The sequence below is a fragment of the Hyaena hyaena genome, unplaced genomic scaffold (assembly GCF_003009895.1).
Source record: "Hyaena hyaena isolate Hyena2069 unplaced genomic scaffold, ASM300989v1 scaffold_254, whole genome shotgun sequence".
In the NCBI taxonomy this organism is placed as follows: domain Eukaryota; kingdom Metazoa; phylum Chordata; class Mammalia; order Carnivora; family Hyaenidae; genus Hyaena; species Hyaena hyaena.
The window spans coordinates 298,330-317,467 of record NW_024080890.1 but is presented as its reverse complement, the minus strand read 5'-3'; the positions used below and the strand labels follow the sequence as shown (position 1 = coordinate 317,467).

Here is a 19,138-nt window from a genome sequence, read left to right as displayed (position 1 = left end):
CCCCCGCCCATGGGTGGCGGTCGGCTGGCGACCTCGAACTCCAGACCCCCCGTGGGCTCCGTGCCCTGCTCTGCACCTGCCCGCCCCCCTGGCCGGCGCTCTTCCCTCAGAGTCGGGGTGGCGTTCTAGATGGCGGCCGGCGGTCAGGGCCCCAACACCCGTGCTTCGCCCCCGCCGCTGCCGGCCACAGCGAGTCTGCCCCCTGCTGGCCCCGTGGGCCGTGCCCACGGCCCTGGACGTGCTGCATGACTGAGGTCTGGGCAGCACACGGCAGACGGCGCGTCCTGCCCCTGCGGGAGAGGCCTCTGGTGGTGCGGGGGGGTGGGGGGGCACCCCTGCTCTGGAGCCGCTGGGGCCCCTGCGGCCACCCGTAGGCGAGGCCTGGCCCGAGGCCCACTTTTCCTCGCTGGCTGCGGACTGGGAATTTCCTGCTCAGGCTCTGTGCCACAGAGGCAGCTCCCGGGGAAGTCCCGTGTGAAAGTGGGATCACCCAAGACGTCGGCAGCGGAGAGAGTGCAGGCCAAGCCAGGGCCCTACTGGGAGACCTACCCTCTGGGCGATGGAGGGCAGCGCCCCTCACGCTCAGGGTGGAGATGCGCCCAGCCAGTCTGCTGTGTCCATGCACCTCTGCCCCAGGGCCTTTGCACAGGCTGCCCCCGTGCCTGCTCACTAAGGGCCTTTGCAGGGAGGGACCTGGCACAGTGTGGCTACGCATCACGGGCTCACTGGATGAAAGTCAGTGAGCAGCAGCGCGGCGTCCTCAGACTTGGAGGGCACAGACCAAAGGAAAGGACGCTGGGGCCACCGGAGAGGGACTCAGGCAGTCGGGGGTCTGGGAGGGCTGGAGTTAGGGGCTGGGACTGGGCAGCCTTACAAGGCCAGGGGTGAGGCCAGGGACGAGAGGGGAGAGGGGCCGAGCATGTCTGACTCCTCCGGGTAACTGTCCCCCCAGCAGGGTCCCTGGGGGCCACCACCCTGGCTGGGGCCCAAGACACCCAGCTGTTCGAGTCCATCAGCTTTTTCTGACCAAACCCACCTGCCTCGAGTCCCCTTCCTACGGCAGCCTCGGGTTCCCGGAAGGGACCTGCAGATCTCTGATAGGCAGATCCTGTTACCCCACGAAAGATCTAGACGACATGAGGTCGGGACAGCATTTTATGCTGGGGTTTAACGCCCCCGGTCGTGGGGTGCGGTGGGCCCTGGCCTGGGTGGGGTGCCCCCACCTCTGCTCGTGCAGCCGTTCAGCGAGGGCGCCCTCTCCCCGGAGCATGGGGGCCGCGGGGGCCGCCGGGACGTGGCGGCCCCGTATGCCGGCGAGGCCTCAGGCCTTCAGGAGAGAGAAATCCCCTTTCCTACCAGGGCTAAAATAAGCCTCGTGGAAATGTCTGGAGGCAGCGGGACTTTGCGGGGACTTTCCTGGGAAGCAGCGAGGGACTCGCCCTGAGTTTTCGTTTCTCCGTGTGGGAGCCTGACCCTGAGGCAGGCCAGGCGGGGAGGAAGTGAGTCTTCTTGCAGAACCTTCTGGCTGGCACCGAGCGGGGCGGGGCGGGGGGACGGGGCACGTCCTGCCGAGTGAAACATCCCAGCGCAGGCAAGGGCCGTAAACAAGGCGCGGGGACGCCACACCCCGCTGGCCGGGAGCGGCATGTGTGAGGGCGACTTCCGGGCAGCGGGGGGCCCGGCCCTGCACGGCTCAGCTGGTGAGGTTGGGGGGCGCGTTGTCGCTGGAGCGAAGCCCCCGGCCCGGCCCGCGCCTCCCTGCCCCCGGCGTGGGCTCCCCCACCTGCCCGGCCTCAGTTTCCCCAGCAGAACCCGGGCCTCTGGCTGCTGTGACAGGAACAGGCTGGGCCGCACAGTGGGCTGGTGCCCCGTCCACACCGGCCACCGGGACTCCTGCCCCCACGTCCCCCGGGCCTCTCCCGCCGTGGGGTGTGCCCGCTGCCGCCCCTCCGCCCCAGCGCCAGGGCGCCCGGGGCGCACGCGCAGCTGCCGCGCGGGACAGGGCGGGAGGCAGATCCCCGGGCGGGGCGGGTGCTCTGGCCCCGTGGGAGAGCGGGGCCGAGCCACCAGCAGAGGACAGCCAGTGCCGTGCGGGCCTCAGGCGAGGAAGGCACCCCAGATCCCGCGGTGGGGGGGGCCAGGACACCTCCCCGGGGCCGGCCAGCCTCCCCCCGGGGCAGCACAGGGGCCAGGACAGCAGCGTGTCGTGCTTCGGCAGCTTCTGTGTGATTCCCAGGAAATAGCCGTCACGGAGAAGAACTTAGATGACGTTCCTTCAGATGTGCACGTGGGAGACCCCCGTGTGCTCCAAGGTGGCTCAGGACCCGCCCGAGGTCCCTGCTGCTGGCCAGGGACCTCCAGGGACACCTCTGCACACAGCTTGAGTCATTTGTCTGTGCCCACGGCGCACAGCCTGAGAGATTAGCGTGTTTCTCCTGTGTCCTCGCCGGGACCGCTGACTCGGGAGCATGTGTTATGGATGGTTCTGCAGGGTCCCCGGACCCGGTCTGGGCCTCCCCGGTGCCGAGGGTCCGTGCTGGGCCTGACGTTCACATGCCTGCCCCTCTCAGCACGAAGACCCCCCTTTCTGCAGCAGCTGTCACCCTCCCCACCAGGAGACAGAACCCACGCATCGTCACACCCAGCCAGGTGACAGTTCTGAAGTGTGTGCCTGCGTTCGGGGCTGTGACTTGAAGTTAAATATCATCTACATTTTGGGGTAGGTCTGGTTCCCAAAACAAGCACACTGTGCTACCATTTAAAGTGACAATTTATGGGGCGCCTGGGGGGCTCAGTCAGTTGAGCGTCCGACTTAGGCTCAGGTCATGATCTCACGGTTCGTGGGTTCGAGCCCCACGTCAGGCTCTGTGCTGACAGCTGGGAGCCTGGAGCCTGTTTCGGATTCTGTGTCTCCCTCTCTCTCTGACCCTCCCCTGCTCACGCTGTCTCTCTCTCCTTCAAAAATAAGTAAACATTAAAAAAATTAAAAAGAAAATAAAGCGACACTTTAAGGACTGGCATCTGTGTTAACAGCAGCGGGAAGGCACGTGTCAGAGCCGCATGTCTGCACACGTGGTCTGATCTCACAGCCACAACCCGTCTCCTCGCACGCACCCTGGCTTCTGCCTGCACACCTTCTTACACGAGTGAAACACACAGTATATGTCATTTGAGGAGCGGAGGGTTTTCTTATATTTCTTATGTTTTTTTATGTTTAGCATAAATGTCCCTTTTTATGTTGGTATAAATGTTCAGTCTGTAATAAGATGCAGATAGAAAATTTGCCTTTTTTTAAATTAACTAAACTCATGTTTTCATGGTGTGCTGTTTAAAAAATTATTTTAATGTTTTATTTATTTCTGAGAGAGAGAGAGAGAGAGCGTGAGCATGGGAGGGGCAGAGAGAGAGGGAGACACAGAATGTGAAGCAGCTCCAGGCTCTGAGCTGTCAGCACAGAGCCCGACGTGGGGCTCGAACCCACAAACTCTGAGATCATGACCTGAGCCAAAGTTGGACGCTTAACAGACTGAGCCCCCAGGCGCCCCATGGGGTGCTGTTTATAAGTGGCAAAATGGCACAGCGGTTTGTGAGGTGGTAGAGCTGGGGGATGGGGTCTGGACTCCGGGCTCCGGGGGCTACTGATGGAGCCAGGGGCCGGGGGGCACGTGCCATGCTGAGGGGCAGGATGACAGAGAGCGACGCGCGTCCACATTGGGAAGCCGAGAGAGAGGATGGGTGGTCGGAGGGGCTCCCCTGCTCCTGCTCCAGGGGCAGAGTGGGGGGTGGGGGGAGGGGCCGTGGCGGGACTGCGGGGCTGGTGAGGCATCCTTGCTGGCGGGACCCCGCGCCGCTGAACGTTCTGAACCCCGTCCTGGGGCCTGGGGTCCCTCCATCCGGGGACGCTGGGTGACAGGGTGAGGCGTGGGGAGGGCTGAGAATTTGGCTGGTGACTGTCCCTTGGGCGGGGCAGCTGAGATGTCGGCCGCCAGCCTGTCCCCTCTGAGTCACAGCCACAGCCGCCAGCTAGCACCCTCACCTGTCCCGGCCCCGGGCTCCCGACCGGCGCTGCCCCTCGGCCCGAGGCACCGCGCCTGCTCAGTCCCGGCTTGTGCTGCTGGGGTGGGGTCCCAGTGCCGAGCCCCTGGACTGTCTCACACGGGTCCACGTGTGAAGCCTTCCTAGTACCCTGTACTGTGACCCTGCCTGTTCCAATTGAAACCTCTGTAAAGGTTAAGGCTGGCGGGCACTCGCGGGCTGCAGGCGCCGGCCACAAACCAGCGAGCGAGTGCTTCTGTACTTTCCAGATTCCCCACAAAGTGCCTGGCCCAAGTTACAGTCGGGAAGCAGGGCGCCAGTGTTGGCAGCGCCGGGAGGCGCCTGTCCGCGCGCTCAGATGTCTCAGCCATCACGTCTCCCCGCCGCACGCTGGCTCCTGCTGCCCACCCTCCCTGACGCCTGCAGCCAGGCCGTCCCCGCCGTCCCTGCCCTGAGGGGGGCGGGTGCAGTGTCCTGAGCGCTGATGAGGTCTGGACCTTCACTGGGGTCTCTCGCCAAAACGGAAATGTTCCAAATAAGAAAGCTGATGCTGGTGGACTTGAAGGGGTCGGGGCACTGGGACTCGGGTAATTTCTTCAGTCATTCGAAAGGCAGAAAGAAGATTCTAGAATGAGTCTGGGCGTGGACAGAAGAGGAACCAGAACATCCGTGCCCCATCCCCACCCTGTATGTCCATCTGGTTCCGGGAAGGGGAAAGGCAGGTGGCCGCCGCGGTGTGCTGGCCAGCAGCCCTCCTGACCTGCGGGCCGCATTTACGTTCTCGTGAACGTGGACTTGTGCGCGTACGGGTAGATGGATCCACGGCCGGGTCAGGAAGAACTGCCGTGTTCTGCAGAAACTCCTCTCTGGGAAGGAGGCCGGACGCCCAGCCGAGCAGGTGGAGCCGAGGTGGCGGGAGCTGGGGAGAGCCCGGGGCTGCAGCCGCCCGGGTCCCGTGCCGTGGGCCAGCCGTGCTGCCGGGAGGCAGTGCCCGCAGCCCGTCAGCCCACACCTGCTGCAGACACAGCCCAGAGCCCCCACCCCTGCACCTGCCTAGAGTCCGGCTTCTCGCCTGGAAAATTCCTGGGCCGCAGGTGCCAGGCAGGATGCCCAGGAGCCCTGAGGGAGGTGCCCTGCTGGCCCGAGGTGGCCAAGGTGGGAGCGGGGCAGACGCCTCCCCTTCCCCCATCAGGTCGCACACACTTGAGCATTTGGGGCTGGGGAATGGTCATGCTCACGCCCTTGCTGTGCCCAAAGTTCGCAGCGGGTGGAAGATCTCAAGTGCGGGCTGTGGAGTTTCCCCCGTGGCTTGGAGAAAGTAAGCACAGGTGGGGTTTGCCCGCAGGAAACGGTCTACGTGTGGCCTGGTTGTGACTGTCCAGCAGGGACTTCCCGCGGCCCCTTGGCCTCTCGCCAAGACCCACAACTTTCTCCAGGAAAGTTTCCAGAGACCTGACTTTGGGGCCACGTTTCAGCAAAAGGTTCTGAAACCAGAGTGAAGGGGTGGCTCACAGTGCTGTGAGCGGGCCTGACGCGGCCGCGCTGTGCGTTTGGAAATCTGTAGAAGGGCAAATCGTGCTACCGTGTAGGTTAGCACAACAGAAGTAAGTAGAGGGACGGACCCACAGCCAGCTCCGTCTGCAGGCAGACGCCCGGTGCGCGTGTCTCCGCGGCCTGAAACGAGGCGCTGGGGGGCCGCACCCTCAACTGGAGCTGGGGCCTGCAGGCGGGCTGTCCGGGGGGACCCCGTTCCCAGTGTTAGAGGGCGGAGGGCCCTGTTCCCTTGCTGGGTGTTGGGCGGGGCCCCCTCTAGTCGCAGCGGCCACCCTGTGGCCATCGGGGGTGGGGGGTAGCAGGGGCTCCGTCTGCGAGCCGCGCCGGCACGCGGAGCCCTGACTTTGCCTTCGGGGTCCCCCTGGAGGACACTGGGCTCTCGGGCATGTCTGTGATGAGGCCAGACCCCCAGACACTCCGCCTAGTGGACCGGCAGCGCGGGTCACTGCATCCCCGTCTCTGGAAAGCCTGTCCGTGAGTGGCAAGGTCCTGGGAGCAGCGTGGCAGAGACCGGGCCCCCTGCTGACCACGTCGTCTGCTGGCTCATCGTCCCTCCAACCAGCGTCCCGTCCGCTGCTCGGAAGCCAGCGCACAAGTCACCTGGAGGCCTCTGGAACACGGGGGCGGCTCTGCAAGTCCCCGGCCGCCATCTGGGGTCCACGCCGGGAGCCGCACACCGGGCTCACACTCCATGCCACCCCGTCCTCCGACAGGGCCCGCCCCCACCCTCTCCCATCCCAGGGCGTCCGATGCCTGTTTTGTCAGCACAAGGCTTCCCTGCCCCCGCCGCGTGCGCACCTGTCTGCGCGTGTGTCCGTGTCTGTTGTAGCCCACACAGCCTTTCGTGGACCCCCTGGCAGCAGCGTAACTCAGGTGGTGCATTCTGACCCCGAGACCCTGATGAGCCAACACCTGGCCGGGTGGAGCCTGCGTGGACCCCAGGACCCCTCCCCCGCCAGCTGCCCGCCTGCCCCGAAGGGAAAGCGGGGCCGTGCGCTCCCTGGAGCCTGGGGCCCTGGCCCTCAGATGCTGCTTGGGCATGGCCCGCACCCTGACCCCCGCACGTGGGCGGCTGGTAGCAGCGTGTGCCCCGCGTTTCCGCGGTCCCGCCCGCCCCTGCCCCCTGCGCCATCGTGGGTCCCCATGGGAGAGGGTTTCTCTCTAGAAACGCAGACGAAGGGAGTAGCTGCCCAGGGCCCACACGGCGCGTGTGCACCTGGCTCTGTGCTGGGGGTCCCTGCTGGAGCCTCCGCTGGGGCGGGCACCTGGTGCGGGCCGGGGGACTCCGGGAGACCCCGCAGTAGGGGCGGGGCCCCAGACGGGGGTGGGGGAGGGGGTCGCCAGAGGGAGGGGAAGGGGAGCGAGGGCCAGGGCGCTGAGTGGGAGGGCTTCCTGCTGAGTGTCCTTGGGGTGAAAACCAAATTGATTTAATCTTTAAAAAATGTTTTTAATGTTTATTTTTGAGACAGAGAGAGAGACAGAGTGCAAGTTTGTGGGGTGGGGGGGAGGCAGAGAGAGAGGAAGACACAGAATGTGAAGCAGCTCCAGCTCCGAGCAGTCAGCGCTGAGCCCGACGCTGGAACCCACGAACCGTGAGACCACGACCTGAGGAAGACACTTCAGTGGCCTCAGGAGAGGCCCAGAAGGAGGTGAGCAGCTCGGACGCTCGGCTGCAGATGTGACGGCTGGTGTTTGATTACATAACAGTTTTCCTTGGGGAAGGAAGTGATCTGTTGTTTTTTCACCCTGAGTCACACAGCCAATTTCAGGGGATTGGTGTGAAATCACTGGATTGTCCTGAGGTTGGCCTTGCGCCCACGACGGGGCGAAAACCAGATTTCGTGTCTCTTCGCGGATACAGGTTGTACCCGCTGACGTCAGCCGCAGGGCACTCGCTCGCCAGACCTGTTGAACTTGACTCTGACGGCGAGAAGGGTGGGGAGCCAGCGAGCGGCTTCTCCAGGACAGCTGGCCCGTCCCGGAGAAAGTGTGCGGCTCGGGATTAACAGCCGTGTGTGTGGTCCCCCCAGCACCCCCCCCGGCAGAGGCCGGCTGCACACGATGGTCTTGGGCGGTTTGGGAAACTGGGCCGTGAACTGGGGATCAGACATTGTGAAAGAGCTGCCCTTGATTTCCTGAAGTGCCATGCGGGTGCTTGGCTGTGGGCGAGATGCTTGTGTTTTTGACAGATGGATACACGTAATGTCGGTGACCTGCTGTCCCATTCTTCAGCCGTTTTGCCTCTTTTTCCCGTTTATCACACCCACCCGGTGAAGACTTAAACTTCCAACTCATTTGGGAGGCCAGCATGAGCTTGGCCGTGGATCTTAGCCCAGCCTGCCTGGCCTGTCGTTTGCCGGCCTCCTCAGGCGGGGGCGGGGGGGGGCGGGATATTCTCTGAACTGCCCGTCCCCTGCCCGAACTCCTGTCCGTGGGACAGCCTGGCCCTGCCTCTGCCCAGGGTGGGCTCCGGGTCCAGGAAGGCCAGCCAGACCCCGTCCTCGGGAGCACGGGGCCGAGCCCCCCCCACCCCCCCGCCACCACCACAGGACCGGAACAGAGGAGGGACAGGGCAGAGCGGGGTCCAGAGGTGGGCGTCCCTGGGATCTGCCGGCCCTCTCACCTCACCATGCCTTCCTGACCCCTGGGCGCCCACCCACGGGTCCCGCCACTGCACCCACCTCCGCTCACCCCCGGCTCAGGACCCCCCCCGGGGGACAGCCCGCTTTTCTGCAGCTTCCTCCCGCACGAATCTCCTTCTCGGCCCCGGTGGCCGACTGCTCCTGAACCGCGCTCTCGCAGGAGCGCCCGTGTGTGGTGACTGGGCACGCTGGCACTTGGGGGGGGGTGCGGGCCGTGCCGCCCCTGCACTCTTACTCCCGATGTCGCTGCCTCAGCAGATGCCGTCCCCACCACCCCTGCGGAGCGGTCCTGGGCAGATGCCACCTCGGTGCTGGCCAGGGGGTCCGTTTGGGACCACAGCCCTGGGTGATCCCTGGCCTTTTCTTACCCCGATGGGTGTGAAGTTTACTGCCCTCTAACGGTCTGAGTTCCCTGCGAATGTGATGTATTCATTTATCATTTTAAGCATTCCAGATGCCTGATAAGAAACATTCCCAAACTTCCCAAACCCCGAAATTACTCTTCCTCACCTGATAAACCAGCTCAGGGCAGACGGAGTTCACTCGCGGATTCCACTACCGGTTTGCAAGTTCAGTTACTTCTCGTGTCAGCTTAGAGCCGCATGGCAACAACAGGTTCTTCCTACACTTGAGCTTGAAGGCAGCAGATGCAATGGCTGACATAGCGCGTCGCCTCTGTGGGGTCCCCGTGCGGCACCCGCGGCTGTCGGTATGTGAAGGGCGCGATGAACGGTAAGCCTTACGTTTGTACTCTGAAAACACATATGTAGGTGTGTTTGGGGTCATTACCTGTTTAATTGTGGTGGATTATACAGAACGTGAGGTTTACCGTTCCTACCATGGCCAAGTGCACGGCTTGGTGGCCAGGGGCACCTCGGCCCCCAGGACCCTTCGTCTTCCCAAATGGTGACTTGGTCCCCATGGAGCGCCCACTCCCTCCCCCCAGCCCCAGGCCCCACCGTCTACTTTCTGTCTCTAAATTGACTAGTCTAGGTCCCCAGGTGAGTGGGCCACACACCGTTTGTCCTCCGGGGACTGGCTGGTGGCATCCGCAGAATGTCATCAAGGTTCGTCACGTAATGGCAGGTGTCAGAGTGTCCTTGCTTTTAAAGACTCCGTAATGTCTGTAGTCTATGTTGTCCACACTTTACGTACCCACGTTCTGCTGGACACTCGGCTTGTCCCCTTCCACGGCGTGGCTGTGAGCCTGGGTGTGCACATGCCTGTCCCCATCCCTGCTTTCACTTCTTGGGGGCAGATGCCCAGAAGTGGACTTGCGGGACGACATGGTCGTTCTCAATGTGATTTTTTGAGGGGCCCCAGCCCCTTTCCCACCGTCGTGCGCCCCCACCCGCAGTGCCCGAGGGTCCCCGCTGCTCCATGTCCTCGCCAACATTTCTTTTCCTTTTTTTTCAGTTTAAGGCTCTCAGTTTGATTTTTATGTAAACACTTAAAAAACTAATGGACTTTATTTTACAGGACAGTTTTGGCTTTCAGAGACATTGAACGAAAGTACAAAGAATTTTGGGGGGCTCAGTTCGTTAAGCCTCTGACTCCGGATTTCGGCTCAGGTCATGACCGCACGGTTTCGGGGATCAAGCCGCACATCGAGCTCTGCACTGACTGTGAGGAGCCTGCTCGGGATCCTCTCTCCCTCTCTCTACCCCACGCGCATGCGTGGGCTCGCTCGCTCTCAGAAGTAAATAAACATTAAAAGAACAAAGAAAGTACAAAGCTTCCATGTATCCCTTCTTGAGTCCTTTGGTTTTATTGTTTTGTTCTGTTTTCTTTGTCGTGTTAGTCATAGCTGTCCTGGGGACGTGGACTTGGACTCGGACTTGGACGTCAGCCCCTAAGGGCTACCGCTCTGGAGCACCTTTTCATGTGCTTCTTGCCAGTTTTTGCATTTTCCTCCAAAAACCGTGTATTCAAGTCCTTTGCTCATTTTGAAAATCAGACTTGTTTTATTCTTTGTTGAGCCTTAGGAGCTCTTTGCATATTCTGGACAGTGGCCCCTTTCAGATCTATGATTTGCACGTATTTTCTCCCGTTCTGGGGGCAGCCTTGCACTCTGCTGACTCTGTCCTTCGATGCACACAAGTTTTTAATTTTGGTGCGGGTCCAATTCGTTTGTTTGTTCTTTTGAAATGTTTCTGATTCTGGTGTCCTTTCCAAGAAGTTGCTCCCCGATCCAGTGTTGTGAAGCTTGTCCTGCATTCTTCCCTCTAAGAGATGTTTTTAATGCTTATTTATTTAAATAAGCACGGGACGGGTGGGGGAGGGGCAGAGAGAGCGGGAGACAGAGAATCCCAAGCAGGCTCCACACTGTCCACGCAGAACCCGACGCGGGGCCCGATCCCACGGCCCTGGGATCGTGACCTGAGCCGAAGTCAAGAGTCGGACGCTGGACCGGCTGAGCCCCCGGCCATCCCTCCTCTAAGAGTTTTGTCATTTACCCTCTTACATTTAGGTCTGCGTCTGGGTGAGTCAGTTTTTGTGTGTGATGTGAGGAAGGGCGGGCTTCACTCTCTTGCCCCTGAATGTGCTAGTGGGCTTCTTCTAGAAGAGTTAGCCGTGGCCTCCCGGAGATGTCCCGGGTTCTCGTTCTGCTCTGCCTCTGGCTGCACTTGAGGGCCGCGTGGAGCCGGGCAGCATGATTGTTTATTTGAGGCCATCTGTTTAAACTTGGCTTGAATTTGCAAGTCAACACACTCAGAGACCGACAAGCAAAACTACTTGATGAATGTCCGCTAAAAACAATAAAAATTCGCACGCACACAGAGGCTGACACTGGGAAGGTCCTTGGGGCCAGGAGCTCCGGTGGCCCGTGGCGATGTGACCGTGGACGAGGGCGGGAGCTCCGGCCGGTCGTGGGCCTTGGCGGCTGTGCCCAGACAAGCCGTCCCCAGGCCGCCCGCTGCCCTCCCGCCGGGACCCGGGCTTGCAGAGCCTCCCTCAGCTGCTGCCCCCGGTCATGCTTATCCCGCCCCTCGACTGTGAGGGCGTCTGTGCTCACGTGGGCCCTCGGGTGTGGATGCGGGCGGGGGGGCGCTCCCGCTTCCTGCTGTCTTCCCTCGCTCGGGTCAGGCGGCTCCTCAGCCTCAAAACTGGGGCCTCACCTCCCCTGCCGGGCCCGATGGTCCTTGACGGTTCATGCCCTGCCCGCTACCTTGCTTGTCTCTGTCCACGGCGAGTGACACATGGGCACATTCCTGATGGGCACACGCGGGGGCGAGGCTGGATGGGGGCCGTGTGCACCCAGGGAGAGCGGAGCCCCGCCCGCGCCTGGCACCTGGATGCTGACGGTGAGTCAGGCGACGCCCACCGACCTGGGTGCTGGAGCACAGGCAGGACACGCCCTTCGTGTGTGTGACGGCGCAGGGACACCAGGCCCCTCAAGCCCCAAGGGTGCAGGTCACATGCTGCTTCCTCGGAGGAAGACGGGGGCCACTGAGGTAAGCGGTGGGGCCGGTGTGGACTCTGCACCGTCACCCGTTGTGGCCAAGGAGCAGGGACCGGACCCCATGCCAGCCTCTCCAGGCCTCTGCCCCCGCCTCTGCGACGTCAGCTCTGAATTTCACAAGCCAGGCATTCCGCCCACACGCAGGTGTCCTCACGGGCTCAGGCTTGGGGACCAGGACTCCCCGGGGCAAGGGCTCCCTCCCCCGCCCGTCACCACCGGCCTCCGTGTCCCAGGAGCCTGGCATCGTGGCTGCACAGGAGGGCCGTCCTGCATCTCCGCGGTCGCCAGCCCACAACTTCAGGGTCGTGTAGCCGAAGGGGACGGTGTGGAGCCTCCTGGGGCCACAGGGCAAGCCCGGCTCTCCCACCGGCCAGCTGTCGGGCCCCGGCCAGGTGCACCGCCTCACCCCCGGCACGTGGGGGGTCCAGATGCGGGGACCCACCTGGGGGAGGAGGCAGGGAGCTGGGTTCTGTCCCAGGTGCCTGTGGGGGCTCCTGCTGCCCACCCTGCTCTGCCTCCAGTCCTCACCCATCCGGCTTCTCTCTCAGAAACTTCTAGCAGCCGCAGGCACAGGCTTGGCTGCCCACCGGGCCTCCCAGATGCACAGGCGAGCACATCACAGGGGCCGGGCGGCCGTGAGCCTGCCGTCCGGAGGGACCCTGAGGGGCTGGGCTTTCTCTCCATCCGCAGAGCGCCCCAGGCGAACCCTGAGAAGAAGGGAGCTATCCCGGGATGGACTGCCTCCTACCCCCGGGGCCTCCCCCGGCCTCTGGGTCACCCCTCGGGTCTGCAGGAGAATGTTCCCCGGACACAAACCCAGAGCTGAGGGCTCAGCTCCGCCTGCCTCCCAGCTCACCCAGGGGGAGGCCGGCGGGTCCGCCGCAGCCCGGGAGCCCCCCTCCCTGGCCCCTGCTGCCTCCCCTTCTCCGTGGTCTGGCGGCATGTGTCCCACTGCGGCCGGGCAGGAGGGGCGGGCGGCACCACGTCCACTCTCCGCTGCCGCGGACGCGGGCGTGACGTGAAAGGAGACCGCGTGGGGGCCGAGGGGGCCGGGGGGCCGCGCTCCCTGGGGCGCACGGTGTGGCTTCCTCCCACGCCACCGGCCTCCCCGGCTCCCCGGCTGCGGGGCCTGACCAGCCACTGGGCTTTGGCCGAGGGGGTGCAGCCTCACCCCCACCCAAACCGTCAGCTGTTTGCTTCCCCCTCTCGCAATAGCATCTGCCACGCGAACCGATGTTCTAGACGACCTGGGTGAGGGCCCACGTGGGGCCAGCCGGGCCTCCAAGGTCAGCGCCCCCAGAGCTGCAGGGGGCTCAGTCCTCGCACGGGACGTGAGGGGACACGCACTTCGTGTCACGAGCCTCTGACGTGTTGGGACTGTTTGTCACTGCAGCAAACGCTGACCAGTATGATACCCCAAAGAAAAGAGTAACTAATGGTAGAATTGGAGGTGCTGAATTTGTTTCGAGAGCAGACACCCCTGTGTCCCCTGACAGGTGGTGGCATAAACAAGGTGGCAGGTGACAGAGTGCTGGCAGTGTGGCCCAAGTTTGGGGAGCAGGAAGGAGCCTGGAACGCAAACCCAGGGTAGAGGTTGTCCCGGAGGCGGCGTGGTGCCTCCGCCTGGCTGGGAGGAGCAGGCGGTGTGGCCAGCGTCCCCAGTCCCGCCTGGGGCTGTACCGTCCGTATGCAGACGAAGCCGTTGTCCTTTCCCTTCCTCCCCGCCCCCCCCACACTGAGTCCGGGGTGTCTGGAGCAGCGGCAGAAGTGACACGGGCCCCCCCCCAGGCCTGACCCGAAAGCCCGGCCCTGTCCCCACCCTGGGCTCCCTGCTGGCCTGGGGGAGGGGAGCGCGGCCCGGCACACACCCTGGGCTAGACTCTTGGACTCTGGCGCTCAGAGGGGACCTGTGCGGGGTTAGGCCCCTGGGGCCGGCACCTGCCTCGCCCCCTCGGCCGCCGGGCCCCCACTGCCTGCGGGGTGCAGGTGGGTGCTGAGGAGACCAGCGTGCTGGCAGACGGGTCACCACCACGGAGGAACCTCGTACCTTCCCCTCTTCTCGCCTTGAGGCCACGTTGTCCTTCATCTCTTCCCAGAGAGCCGCCTCCTAACGCCCGTCGGTTGAAGGCCTTCTCCTGCCCACGTGCTCGCTTCTCGGCAGCCGCCCCTCCAGCAGAGTCCGCTCTGTTTCCTGGGACCGCGAGGCTCTCACGCTGCGGCTCTTCCTCTGGGCCGCGCGGTGGGACGTCCGTGGGTTCCGTGTTCGCGCTTGGAGAAGCGATCGTCACACGCCGGTCAGGCTTGGAGGGAAGGCGCCTCTGTGGGCGGTGACGGGGGCCTCGTCCGGCTCACGTTTCTGGGCTTTCTCCAGGCTGACCCGGAGCTCAGCACCAGCTCTGGTCTTTTCCTTCATCTTATACATGGGGGGGTGGGGGGGTCCTGGGAGATGCAGTCGGTTGAGCGTCCGACATCGGCTCAGGTCATGAACGCGTGGTTTGTGAGTTCGAGCCCCGTGGGAGCCTGTGCTGTCGGCTCGGAGCCCGGAGCTGCTTCAGATCCTGGGCCTCCCTGTCTCTCTGCCCCTCCCCTGCTCACACTCTCTCTCTCTCTCAAAAATAAACATACCCTTAAAAAATTATAATATAAAAACATTTTTCTACACGGGACAGGAAGGGGTTTTGTAGGAACTAAAAATTAAAAAAGAAAGTGGTTGTTCCCGGGCTGAGAGCCCACGGCCCCAGGACAATGACCGGGAGGCCCCGCCGGCTCCGGCACCGTGAGGCCCCTGGCTGGTGGGAGAGCCGGGGTCTCCTCGGCAGCCAGACACACGCCGTCTTCTCGCCCTCCGGGCCCGGCTCCCGGGTCTCTGCGCTCCTCTCACACTTGGCGCCTGGTTCCTTAACCTGCTCGCAGAAAGTTGGGAAGTTTTGTAAAAGTCTTGGTCATTTCATGATACGTTTCTCCGTTTAGCATTTATACACGTAAAGCTGATTGAGTTACAAGTATACATGTCCGTGCCTCAAATGTATTTTTGTCATAAAACCCCAAACTGTGCACCGTGGACCCGGATGCACGGGGAGAACCCACCGTCCCCCGCACAGGCCGCCGCACGTCTGCCACACGGGCCAGCTGGGGGCTCGGGGTCAGCTCCTGGATGCGCGCCAGCGAGAACTTCAGAGGGGACCGCGGGGTGCGGGGGCCCAGCAGGCGCCGGGGGTGGTGAGCCTCTGCCTTCACATCACGACGTAACCCTCACTGCCGTTTCCAGCGATGGGACCCAGTGCTTCTGGGTGCACCGGCGGGGGGGGAGGGGGCGGTGCGAGGACGTGTCGACTTCGGGGAGGTGGGGTGCACGCAGACGTGTGTGAACCCAGCCGTCGTGCTCACTTGTTATTAAATAAGAGTCAAGTATCAGTCAGGTCAACACGACAGATTCCGTGACTGCAGAGGTCCCGTCGGCTGTGTGTTCGGTGGAACAGAAAGGATCGAGTGGCCCAGAGCTGCTGGTCCGGAGCCCGGCTAGGAGGGCAGCCTTGTCGTAGCCCACGGGCCGCGGGAAACGTGGCTTTTGTGCAGGACGCTCGGAGGCATGGGGTGTGCGAAGCATCTGCCCGAGCTCGCAGGTCCCGGGGCTGTGTCTGCCCCAGGAGGCCGGTGGGCGGCCTAGAAGGGGGTTGCCCTGAACACACGTACGTGGTGCTCATGCCAGGCTCTTTGATGTCACTGGGGGTCCCCCCACAGCTCTGGCTCCCAGGCCACCACTGGAGTGACCCAGGATGTCACCACGTCTCCAGAAGGGAGCGTAGGGAAGTTGTGTCCCCCGCGCATGCCCCCGGGAAGGTGGTGCTGCTGTGTCTCCGGTGTGAAGGCCAGCAGCCGTGAGAGCCCCCTCTGCCCCGGCCCCCCGGCCCCCTGCCTGCCCTGGTCCGGCGCCCTCTGCCGCACACTCGCTGTGTGTGAGACGCAGGTGGGTCTCCTCCACCGTCTGGCAGCGTCCCGGGGACAGGAGACCCGCCATTCTTCCTCGTGGAGTCGTTTTGTTTTGTTTTTGTAATTGAAAACATGTTATTATGTAATAGTTGGTGTTTCATAAAACAAAAATCCACCCCTGCCCCACCCTCCAAAATCTCAAGTCTGAAAAGTCTATGAAGGAAGAGGGCATGTGCCCCCTATGCTGTCCACGCCCAGTGCCGGCCCCAAAACAGCCGCTTCTAGCCCTTTGTGCTCTTGGTTCTGAGGGTCATCTCTGCTACTCTTCGTGTTTTTTTTAAGTTCATTTATTCAATCACTGTAAGCAGGGGAGGGGCAGAGAAAAAGGGAGAGAGAGAACCCCAGGCAGGCTCCACTGTCAGCACAGAGCCCAATGCGGGGCTCGAACTCACAACCCTGGGATCATGACCTGAGCCGAAGTCAAGAGTCGGAGGCTTAACCGACTGAGCCACCCAGGCCCCCTCTTTGTATTTTTTAAAATCTTCAGATATTTTCCTATCTAACTGGGAAGCTTTGGTGCGACCTCACACAAAGTCTGGGCGTCGTGGGCGGAATGATGGCCCCTCAGAGACGCCTACAGTCTAATCCCGGGAGCCTGGGAGTGGGTCACCTTACAGGAGAAAGGCACTTTGCAGATGGGATTAGGTTGAGGCGCTAGAGCAGGGAGGTGATGGCGTGTCACCACAAGGATCTTATGAGGGACACAGGAGGCTCAGAGTCAGGGAGAGGGGGCGTGAGGGCCGAAGCAGGGGACGGGGCTGGAGATGCCGGCGGGAGCGGCCCGGGGCGGGGGCAGCCCCGAGAACCCGGAAGAGCAGGAAGTGGGGCCTGCCCTGGGCCCTGCAGAAGGATCACGCCCTGCTGAGGCCTTCACTGAGCCCACGGAGACCGAGACTGATTTTGGACTTGACCTCCAGGACGGTAGGCTGGCCTGTGCACTTGCTGTAAAGCCACTAGATGACGGTGGTTTATTACAGCAACGGTAGGGAACGAATAGCGAATAGCCCGCCATTGCCTACGAGCCTCCCGAGCCGCAGAGGGCACACGTTTGGGTACTGGCTGCCCGCTCAGGCCGAAGAGCACGCTGGGGGAAGGCCAAGAGAGCACAAGTAAGTACTCGAGTAGCTTCCTAACCAGCTGCTGCACATACATCCTGACAAGCAGGCGGCCTCAAGCCACGACCTTGACTCTGATGTTCATTTTGGCACTTGACAGAGTAAGACGGCCTTCCTGTTGCATCACTGGAGGCATCTCCACAGGGGGTGCAGCCGGCCAGGCCCCGGGGGCTGGCGGCTGAGTGTCCCGGAAGAGCGGGCTCCGGCCGGCCGGCTTCCGGGACGGCGGGCGGTCACTCCCAGACCGGACGAGACCGGACAGCTGGAGAGGCGGGCGGGAGAAGGAGAGGGCCCGGCCCCACTTTCCTTCCCAGCTGCCCCGCATCGTGGGGGTTCTGAAACGAAACCACCAGGATGCAGGGTGCTTTGTGGCCCAGTCCAGACCGTGGGCTGCTGGGGACCCTTAACAACCCCAGGGAGCAGCCAGACCTGCAGCGGCCTCACTCGGTGTCAAAGGTGCGTCCCCGGAGGCCAGCGCCCCGCTCCCAGCTGCGAGCAATTACTCAGCTCAGGAGCAGGGAGGGGCTGCTGATGAGATGGAGCAAAGCAAACCAGAGCCCCCACTTCTTAAATTCCAGGATGTGAAATCCCCTAGGAACGCTGCTCATTGTGGCGGGATTGGCTTTCATCATTACCATTCCTGCCGGGCTTCTCGGAAGAAAAAGATGAACCCACGAAGGCTCGGAAAACAAGTAGCCCCCCTCCACCCCCCGGCTCCCCGCTGACTGCTGAGAGAGAAAGCGTGCTCAGGCCAGGCTTTGCGTGGTGCCCTTTAGGGCCCTTCGAGGAGAGAGCCTGGCACGCCCCGCACAACACCGAGCACGTGTCCACGGGGGTCCGAGAGGGGCCAGATCCTCTCCAGCTAGGACGCCGGCTGCCGGGCACCCGAGGGCCCTGGTGGGAGGCTTCTGTTTCTGCTGTGGCCTAATGGTGACCATCAGCCGCCTTTTATTCTCCTCCATGAAATGTCTTTGCCAGGAAGGAACCATGGACTGACTTTATCTGATTGTCTTGCTGGCCGCATAGAAAGGAGACTGCCTGGCTCCCTGGAGAAGCAGTGTCAGCAGCCTATTTCAGTCTGAGATACTCAGGGTCCTTTTCCTCATGCTGTGACATTTCATCTTTCCCCACTTTTATTGAGGTAGAATTGACAGAACATTTCATACATTTAAGGCGAACATTGTGTGGGGCGCCTGGGCGGTCAGGCGTCTGACTTCAGCTCAGGTCATGATCTCGTGGTTCGTGGGTTCAAGCCCTGCATCAGGCTCCGTGCTGACAGCTCAGAGCCTGGAGCTGCTTCAGATTCTGTGTCTCCCTCTCTCTCTGACCCTCCCCTGCTCTTGCTGTCTCTCTGTCTCTTAAAAATGAATAAACACTAAAAACAATTGAAAACTAAGGTGTACAGTGCGCTGATGTGACACACTTATTGCAAAATGAGGCTAACGCCTCTGCCGGCTCACGTGATTACCGTTTCTTCTGTGGTGAGGACATTTAAGAGCGAGTCTCTTGGCAGCTTGCATGTGTATGACAGCGTATTGACCATGACCACCGTGCTGTAATTAGATCCTCAGAACCTACTCATTTTGTAACTGGAAGTTTGTTCCCTTTGACCAACATCTGCCTGCTTCCCCACCCCCAGCCCTGGTAACCACCTTTCGACTCTCAGTGTCAGTTCATAAAACCTCGGACAACACAAAATTTCCCTTACAGGATCAAAAGAGCACGTTTTCTAAAAATAGAGACAAGGAAAGATCTAACTTCTGGGATAAAATTTTAGAGCCAATATTTCCGTTAAGAAGAAGAGGTCTGGCCTACAAATGTACCAAGCACACCTGAATTCCATGCAGATGCTGAGCTCTGGTTAAATAAACCATGATCAGTAGAAAAGGTGTTAGGCTTTCTGTGGGATCTGAGCAGCTGCTAGGTGGGCTTCTCCTGTGCATTAGGTATAAACAGGTAATTACCACCTCCAATTACTTACAGTGTTGCCAGCTGACATCATTTATTCAGAATTTTAACCCCATTGTTTGTTCACACTTAAACTCTTTTAGATTTGATAGTAACAGGTTAGTGGATATCAAATCTGCAATAGTTTTCAACCAGGGGTGGTTGGCAGGGAACACGTGGCCATGCCTGAAGACGTATCTGCTGTTGGCACAAGTGGGTCAGAGGTCGGGGACACTGCTCAGCGCCCTACAACGCACAGGATGACTCCACACAGAGCATGTCTGTAGTGTTAGGGGTGAGCTCTGTGTTCTAAAAAGGACAGACAGTCAGGGACTCTGCCAGTGGTCCACTGTGGCACCCCTCTGATAGGTTGGGGGGTTCCCAGCAGCTGG

The 19,138-nt window shown here is 61.7% G+C and overlaps 1 protein-coding gene and 1 long non-coding RNA gene across 3 annotated transcripts in view; both read left to right on the top strand.

The window, feature by feature from the left end:
- GATD3A (glutamine amidotransferase like class 1 domain containing 3A) overlaps positions 1 to 5,730 on the top strand; it is a 32,015-nt gene extending 26,285 nt beyond the window's left edge. Inside the window, exon 8 of one of the 2 annotated variants that reach the window (XM_039245422.1) lies at positions 5,381 to 5,730. In XM_039245422.1, the coding sequence (XP_039101353.1) occupies positions 5,381 to 5,491 (111 nt within the window). In that variant the 3' untranslated portion in view covers positions 5,492 to 5,730. Of the gene's footprint in view, positions 1 to 5,227; positions 5,258 to 5,380 lie in introns of those variants that run through there. The other variant, XM_039245424.1, reaches the window with a different exon arrangement.
- A 2,278-nt stretch (positions 5,731 to 8,008) lies between these two features.
- LOC120240649 lies at positions 8,009 to 9,958 on the top strand. Its single transcript, XR_005530679.1, has 2 exons — positions 8,009 to 8,963; positions 9,711 to 9,958. It is a non-coding gene; the product is annotated as an uncharacterized LOC120240649 (long non-coding RNA).
- The last annotated feature ends 9,180 nt before the right edge of the window (positions 9,959 to 19,138 follow it).